This window comes from Callionymus lyra, chromosome 18, assembly GCF_982586985.1.
Source record: "Callionymus lyra chromosome 18, fCalLyr1.hap1.1, whole genome shotgun sequence".
Lineage (NCBI taxonomy): Eukaryota > Metazoa > Chordata > Actinopteri > Syngnathiformes > Callionymidae > Callionymus > Callionymus lyra.
This window is the reverse complement of record NC_141835.1, coordinates 16,199,156-16,208,153: the sequence shown is the minus strand read 5'-3', so window position 1 is coordinate 16,208,153 and position 8,998 is coordinate 16,199,156. Positions and strand designations below refer to the sequence as shown.

Below are 8,998 nucleotides of genomic sequence, written 5' to 3'. Positions count from 1 at the left end.
TTTATTGAAAAGTAAGTAAGTAATTTGTATTTATATAGCGCTTTTCCAGACCAGGGTCACAAAGCGCTTCAACAAACAAAACAATACTCAATAAAATATATACTTTAAAGGTCAAGATAATACTGAGAACAACACAGGAGTCCCAGAAAGTCAAGGAAAAGTCTGAAAAAATAAAAACGAACCGTGGGAGCATCATACATTTCATTATAAAGAATGTCATGCAATAGTTTTGCTTTTTCGTTACGGTCTAAATCTTTATTCATTTTTAAAATTTGATTACACATTGTTTAAACAGATTTTCACATTACAAATTTGAACCCTAAACAACCTCAAATCATTTTAGGTGTACCTTAGTTCATAAACAGTACATCTGTTAATCATTTGATTAGTTAATAATTAGTAGTTCTTATCTTTTTTTTATATAAATATATATTGACAGTTTGATGTGTGGGTGCAACCAAAATGTGAAAGCAAAATACAAATGTAATCATTATTACTTGCAATCACTTGTTCAATAAAACAATCTGTCTTTGTATGTGTTATAAATATTGCAAAATTGACAATAAAATGTCCTGACCTTGTCCTGTTGTTGTTTATTCTTCATTTATGTGTCAAGTTTTCAAAATCTAATTCTAAACGTACCTTTTTACTCTTTAAACCTTCAAATCTGGATTTTAAAAAAGTATAGTTAAATAGGATAATAAGGTCGATGAGTAAACCTTTTTTTTTTCCTGTTGTGTTTCTTAGGCAAACAAGTAAAGTCAGGTGTGTATTTAACAAACCAGTCTTGAAGCAAATGTGTTACCAAGTATTGAAGTCAAACTTTTACTTTTCTTAAAAAGTTATTTTTAACACTGTACATGTGTTCAATACCTAAAAGTATAACAGGGACAAGTACACTTTATATAACATTTAAAAGAAGAAGAATGAAGATGATTCAACATTCCGGGAGAAAAGGTGAGTCATCGTGACGTTCTTCTTAACTCGCACTTTGCAGAAATGAAAGAAAGCACGAGTTTGAGCTGGTTTCATTTTTATTCATTATCTCTCTTCTTTAGATCTGTTGACGTGTGAGGAGCTACGATATGAAAAGCTTAGGTTTCCAGGAAAAGCCTCATGAACGAGCCACTGCTTCTAGACGCTGGTTGTAGGGAGATTGTAGACCAACTATAGTTAATATTTTTACCCAACTGTTGCATTTATTCTTTTTATTGGTTTTATTTATTTTATTACTATCATTTGAGACATAATGCAGACATTATTTTCAAGACATTTAATTTATTACTGCTGTAAAAATGTATAGAATATATATCAAAGTATCAAGGGAAGCATTGTTTTTATATTATTATAATCATCAATAGAAAATCAATAATTTGATGTTGAATTCTTAGTAAGCATATGAGCTGATTGGTTCAGAAAATAAAATGAAAAAATTTCATTAATATGTTATTTGATCATTCAATACATGATTTTCAGGACATAAAGCAAAATCACCAAAACATATTAATATTTATGACATTTACTGAGCCAAAATGTGGGTTTACTGTTTCATATTCAAGACTGAATAAAATAAACATAATGTGTCATTCACACACATTTTGATCACTCTTAAGTGTCATTAATGGAACTGGTTTCATAATAATAATCATTAATAATCATAATTGCATAATCATCAATAGAAAAATCTGTACAATTTCTAATAATTGATAGAGGGTAAGAGAATCTTTCTTGATGACAAGTTTGTATTACAATTTAAATGTGACATATCTGACCAATGAGAAGTTGGTGACACTCATGCTTTGCATATGGATGACATGTTAGACATTAAAGGATAAAACTATAAAGTGTCCAAGATGAAAGAGGGAGAAGCTGTGCCCTACCAGGAAAAAGGTTTTTCATAAAAGGCAGCGTTTATGTTAACATAAGGATAATTTAAAGTGTATTTATTACAAACAGCTGAATTCACTTGATCTGTTTCGTGACAAAACCAGACACTTGTCAATGAATGACTGGCTTGTAGTTCTACTCACTGCCACCAGGTGGAAGCATCGTCCACCACACGCCACCGTTTTTACTGAAATAATATTTAAAGGTTAGCCTTAAACTTTTTTGAAATCGTAATATAAAACATCACCATTTGTTATTCGGCGTCTCAAACCGTCGATTCGAGACGTTTTTATTCGATTCGGCTGTATCTAACTGACGGACGGAAGCGGCGGTTGTTGCAGCTCCACACCTTTCCGGTGTAGCAGCACCGCGGCCAGCTCGACTTCCAGGAGACAGCCGAGAACTGGTGGATTTATCGCCTGAAGAGGGGCGTACGGAGGTAAACCACTCGAATTTGAATCGACATATACGTCGAGAGTTACGCCGAATCGTTGTTTGCTCGCCGCGGTTTGTTCTCGGCGGTCGAATACCACGAGTTTGCTTTCGCTAGCTCGGTGTTAGCATGTTAGCTCGGTGTTAGCATGCTAGCGGTGATAGCAGCCGTTGTGGGCAGATACGAGATCGTCTGACCTCCTTGTCGAATCTTGTGTTTTCCAGGGGGACGAGAAGAGGACTATCGTGGTTGAATACAGCCGAGGGTTGTTGTGAAGTCGTCCCCTCCAGAACAAGAGGCGTGAAGCTTGACGTGCGGGCGCCGATTAAAGCGGATCTTTTTTTCCGGTGAAGAGGACGGGACCCACCCGGTTCAAACAACCGCCATACCTCCGTCAAGAGTTGACTCTGGATCGATTTTTGTGGCTTCGCTACCAGTTTTTGTGTTTTACAGTCGAGACCGGGACTAAACTATGGACACCCTCCAACAGCTACTGCCAAGTTTTTAGCCTGAATTGTAGGCCTGGACACTCTGAAAGAAAAAAAAGTTGGATCAACATGAGTGTTGCTCTTCACTGAGTCATGCTGTCACAGAGAAGTCCATAATTCAACTCAAGTTTCCACCACCGTGCCATTTTTACAGTTTTTTTTCACGACCTAAGGTATTTATGCACAAGAGTTCAAGATGGGGAAGATGCTCTCAAAGATCTTCGGCAACAAGGAGATGAGAATATTAATGCTGGGACTGGACGCGGCGGGAAAGACGACAATCCTTTACAAACTCAAACTCGGACAGTCCGTCACCACCATCCCCACGGTGGGCTTCAACGTGGAGACCGTCACCTACAAAAATGTAAAGTTCAACGTCTGGGACGTGGGCGGCCAGGATAAGATCCGCCCGCTGTGGCGACACTACTACACGGGCACCCAGGGTTTGATTTTCGTGGTGGATTGCGCCGACCGGGATCGCATCGACGAGGCCCGGCAGGAGCTCCACCGCATCATCAACGACCGGGAGATGCGGGATGCCATCATCTTGATATTCGCCAACAAGCAAGACCTCCCGGACGCCATGAAGCCGCACGAGATCCAGGAGAAGCTGGGGTTGACGCGCATCAGGGATAGGAATTGGTACGTCCAGCCCTCATGTGCCACGACAGGCGACGGACTGTATGAGGGCTTGACATGGCTAACCTCAAACTACAAATCTTAATGATTGATGACTGTTTTAGGTCAAAAGTATAATAACAAATAACGAATGGTTAAGTTGATTACCACCCCTTCTTTTATTTTTAATACTGCATTTACTCCTCGGCTAATTTATCTCCAGATTGGTTTGGCTTTCAGGTTGTACTGTGTAGCGTCATCATTATTTCCGTGATGAAAATTAAAATCCTGTCCTATTGTGACAGCCGCAAAGATCACCACCAATGCCTGTTATTATTTCTCCTATTTTCTATCTTTTTTTTTTTAATGTTCCTTATGTCACTAGCAGGCTTGACCCGTTTTTGTTCTGTTTAAACACACGACCGTGTTTAAAAGTAAATGTTGGTCACCAGGAAGGAAACGTTTCATCAGCATCTGTCTTGAATACTTGGACAGACTTTGACCCGATAATAGTTAACTGACCATGATGCGTCATTATTCAACAAACTTGGGAACAAGTCGGCGAATTAATCTTTCTAAAGGAATGTCGTTCACCCTCAGAGCTCCGGTTCTGATCCATCAGTCGATTAGTCTCAGTATTGGGACATTATATGATAGCCTATATCTGTAGCATGAGTACGGAAGTACAGTAAACAGCCATCCCAGTCCATCTGTCTCGCAGTCGGAGGGAGCGACACGTAGAAGACACCTCGGGGTGCTGCTCTTTTCTCCTCCTCGGGCTGAGGGGAACCATGTACAGACAGTGTCATTGTAATGTCTTATTAAAAAAAAAAAGTCATTTTAAAATCCTCAGCGTTTCTGTTTTCTTTGTCGACGCCTTCTGTTGGTTTTGTAAAGAATAGCAATGGAGGTGTGAATGAGTAGGAAGAAGCTGTTTTTCACAGCCTGGTGAAATCATGAACGTGTAACATGATCACGCCAAGATGCTTTCCTTAAGTCCTAAATGAGGGTTTAGTAATCTTGTATATTTAGCTCAGTGATTTTAGTGTTTAAAAAACACCTGCAAAAAATGTTTCCCTTAAATATAAAGAGTGAAAATATACTTTAATAATAAGATTGTTTGAGAAATTGCTAAACAATGATTTTAGATGTTTGTGTCTAATGTGCGTACATGGGGGGGCGGGGGAAGTACCTGAATATGAACTCCAAAGAAACTTTACGATGTACAAGCTGGGGAAGTTTTTTACGTCAGCAGAGAATTGCAGTCGGAGGCCTCAACACTTCTGCCAGTGAAACTGTAGAAAACAGGAAGTGGAAGTGCAGCGCTTTATTTTTAGACCCACGACAGGCACATGACGGAGCCTCACAAGTCCTCACACAAAAAAAAGACCGGCTTAAAGGAGAACTCTCATCACACTTCAATTCACACCTTGCTCAAGTTCACATGGGGTCTGAACCTGCGACTCCACAGTACCATTAGCTTGCAGCCATCCCTTCTTAGTTCTCCAGTTCTACCAGGTCAGTTTGTAACCATATAGGCTCTCATCCGAGTCTCTGATGACTGAGCTGGCTGAGCTCTTCATGTCTCAAGCAAATCAATTTCCTTATAAAAAGTAATTTATTTCTTAAATCATAACGTTAAAAACGATAATTAAAATGAATCAATTAATGAGGTCCACTCAGAAAAGTTACCTTTCATAACTTTACAATGTTTTAACCTTTTATCACAATCTTTGTTACCATGACAACAACAACATAATTCCAGTCCGGACTATAACTACCAACTCCAACATTCGTTGTTGTACTTGTCCAACTGCCTCGCCCGCTATGGTCATCAAGGCAACCTTTCAAAGAATGACAAACTTGAGATTTGTTTTTACATCTGTTAGATGCGTTTAATGAGGGCCAAGGCCGGCGCCACGTAAGATGACTCGCCTTTTTTTTTCTTTTCTTGTTTTTGTCAAAGACTTTGTCATGTGACCAGATCGGCTGAAATGAAACTTATGGATATGAAAGGATTCATTCATTATGAGTATGACATTTTCCACTGATAGTTCTGTCAAAAGCTATTTAAGGACCAAGGAAATTGAGGAACTGGACAAGCTAGTTGTAGTTATCATCAGTCTCAAGCGAAACATATAAACCTGCTGTTATGACCAACAGCATCCTGTGGACCAGAGGCAGGAAGCTGTGACCGTATAAGGAATTCCAAGAATCTATTTAGAAAAAGTTTACAGCAACATTTTTTTTTTCCCTTCGCCTTCAGAAGAATTTTAACTGGTGTAATTGTGTTCATGAGAACCACATGGCGGTCCCAGCTTTTACTGCAGCTACTGTGCCCCCTCGGGGATGTCGGGGTGCAGAGGACAGCGACACTTAACGACCTCTGTGAAGATCGGACCCCCGGCGGTTTCTGTCCCTGCCGACTTCCTCCCTTGTGTCAGGAAGGGTCGTCGGGGTCAGGGCCGTTTCTTTAAAAAAAATAATGAGGAGGAGATCCAAACCACGGCCACGCCGGCAGCACGAGCAAAAGAATGTGTCTGACAGATTTATGAACGTCGGTTTGTTGGTTCCCATGGCGACCAACGGGGTTTTGGTTTTTGTTTCCAGCGAGTTCCCCCTTTCGGTTTGCTCAGAAAGAGGAAGCGTGGGTGAAACTTCCAGAGAGCACAACGACATCCTTCTCTGGACTTCATTCAAGCACCCCTCAATGATGGCAGGGATATCACCATGTGGTCCTCTGCTGCAATCGTCGCACCCGCTCAGGAGGCCCGATCGTTAATCAAAAGAAAGCTGACGCGGCACACACTTTAAAACATGCTCACTGGTCATTATTGTCGACGCCGGTTCTATTTTTACTCCACCGTGAAGTGAAAACCTGAAATTTTGTCGGCCTCGCTCGCTCTCCGGGGAATTGCAGGGTGTCAGAGCGCAGCTGAACCTTTGAGCTTGTTTTTACAGCTGGAGCTCTGCAGCGTTTTTTTGTTTAAACCATGATGACTTCAACCAATCGCTCACGATCATTAACGCTGTGGTCGGTGCTGCTTCCTCTACAGGTTGAAGGTTCAGATCCAAGGTCTGTGTTGCATGATGGAGTGACCTTTCCAGGGTGTCCCCTGCCTCTCTCCCTTGTGAAAAGTGTGTCAAAGTAGAGTTTTAACACAGATCAGACGGATCATGTTGAAGGTTGTTTTGTCCTCGTCTCTTATCGCTCGCCGTGCAGAGTCGTGTTTGTGTCGCATGTTTGCTCGCGCAGGACAAAGTGCAGGGTCGTCTCCTCTGGCCGGAGACGGCTCTCTGACCTCCGCACACATCAGGAATGTACTCCACACATGGACAAACATCTGCATCAGCTATGCGATTCTGCATTCTTTCTTTCTTCAGCGGCGAGGAGGAGAGATTCCCAGAAGCCCCTTCTGCCGCATCACGGCTCGCGTGTCGTCGCCCGGGAGTTCCGAGAGAGAAAGAGGGCGAGGGCGTGGCTGGAGAGGAGGAAACGAATTAGGTTAATTAAAAATAGAAAACGATGGATGAACGACATGATGGAGGGAAAAGAAGTGACAAGGCTGACTGGAGTGTTTTTAACTTTTCATGTGAATCCAATTTAAAGGGATTTTTATCACATTAATTAAACTATTTCTCACATTTAACCTCTTTGTTACAACAGCTAAGTTGTCAGGTTAAATTATATTTATATTCTGACTTTACACAGTTCAAAAGATTAGTTTGTATTTTTGTATTTGAGCATCTACTTTTAACAACAACCCTCCTCGATCCATCACCACGTGGTACTCTGCTGCAATCACATAGCTTTGCATACATTTGATAAAGATGTTTAAAATGGATTTAACATTTTTAATTAATCCATGGATCCATCATTTGTTTCAATGTAAAAATTCAACGTATTCAGATAAATATTTATAATTGGTTTGGAATGTAAAATATTATAGTATATTAACAAAGCAATTTTTTCAAATTCTTCAGACTTTAAAATGTAACTGTTTAAACTTGAAATGTTCAAATTAGCTGCAGAAGCCATCTTCTTTGTTTTCTTCTGCAGCTCATCTATGTGGTAAAAATATAAAAATAATCTAAGATATTAGTTTATTAACACTTCAAGAGCCTATGATTTGCATGAAAACATGAGAAAACTACTGTTTTATTCAAATGCTTTAAAAGAAAATAGACATCATTTACAGTATGTTAAGGACATATATGGTTAAAACTAATGACATTATTTTAGATTTTATTTTATTTTAATTACTAGTGATGTAACTGCTTTCGAAGCAGAAGTTTGATGCTTACAGCGCCCCCTGCTGGAGATCATCATGTCCTGCTGCAGCAGAGACTGGTCACATGTTCGGTGATAAATTTTGGTTCTGCTGCAGTGAAGTCACACATTACTCTGCTCTGTATTCATAGTTGTTCCTGACGAACTAGCACATTATTCCCAAGGCTTTATCAAAATGAATGGAGCTCCTATTAACTGAGATCACTATATTCTTACTCATGAGAAATATAACTCACAACACTGAAATACGACATTAGGTATAACACATTTAAATTGACTTAATTTAATAACACAATACCAGGAATATAAATAACCATTTTAAATGTGAAAATATGTTTAAATAAATTAGAATGTGGTCAATAAAATATATAGTTTGAGGATAGTTTAGAAAAAAAAGCAAGAGGGAGAATACATTTGTCAAAGAAGGAAAATTATTTTTTTACCCGGAGTCAAAAGAAAACAAAACGAGTTATCAGCAAATAACAATTGGCTCAGTGTCACATAAATATAAAAATATTTCTGTATATCTGTGAGATGAAAATAGAAATTACAAAACTAAACAAACTATGATAATCCAGAGTTTTCTAAAAGATTATTTGGCTTTATTGTTCACATGAAAAGTTAATGCATTAACTATGGAATGTGATCACATGTGTGTGATATGTATCCAATGTATCCAATATAAATATAATAAATAAATATCCAGCAAAAATATTTAGAGATGTGAATCTATGTTTGGACATTTAGGTCCAGAAAAATGGGTGGAAATATTATTTGCACGTTTTTAAGACAAAAGCTAATAAAGTTGAGAAGCAGCCATTTTGAAAAACAAACTAATTTTAATTTTCACCATGCAAGAAAAACAAAAAAGCTGCTTTGCTAGTTTGCTTTCACAGCTTTCACACCTGTCGCAAGAATAATTAGTTTATTTTTTGTTTCCATCACATATTTCTACATAAAAGTGTCATTGATGATGAAACACTGTAATACAATGTTAAATAGTGGTGAGAAGAATTGAACTAGTGCCCCTTGTGGACATCCTCAGTACATGAGCGAAATAAGTAAAAAGAGGCATTAAAAAACGTTTATAGAGACATTTTAAAAATGGATGAAAAATTGATGAATACAAATTGAGAATCAAACACTGGCAGATTAAGGAAACATCTCAAAAACTTGAGTCTCTGAGCTCGGAGTTGTCTGTCGAAACACATCTTATTGTAGAAAAATATAATCCAGTTTTTGAGCTGCCCTTCTTCTTCAAATATGGCCGACGATCGTCTG

The 8,998-nt window shown here is 38.8% G+C and overlaps 1 protein-coding gene across 1 annotated transcript; it reads left to right on the top strand.

Moving 5' to 3' along the window:
* The first annotated feature begins 2,163 nt into the window (after nt 1–2,163).
* On the top strand, nt 2,164–4,272 carry arf6b (ARF GTPase 6b). Its single transcript, XM_087780639.1, has 2 exons — nt 2,164–2,326; nt 2,545–4,272. The coding sequence occupies exon 2, from the start codon at nt 3,005–3,007 to the stop codon at nt 3,530–3,532; it is 528 nt and encodes a 175-aa protein (XP_087636765.1). The 5' UTR covers nt 2,164–2,326; nt 2,545–3,004; the 3' UTR covers nt 3,533–4,272.
* Nucleotides 4,273–8,998: the final 4,726 nt, after the last annotated feature.

Coding starts and splice junctions, on each gene's coding strand:
- arf6b (XM_087780639.1), top strand. CDS start 3,005: ATGGGGAAGATGCTCTCAAAGATCTTCGGCAACAAGGAGATGAGAATA.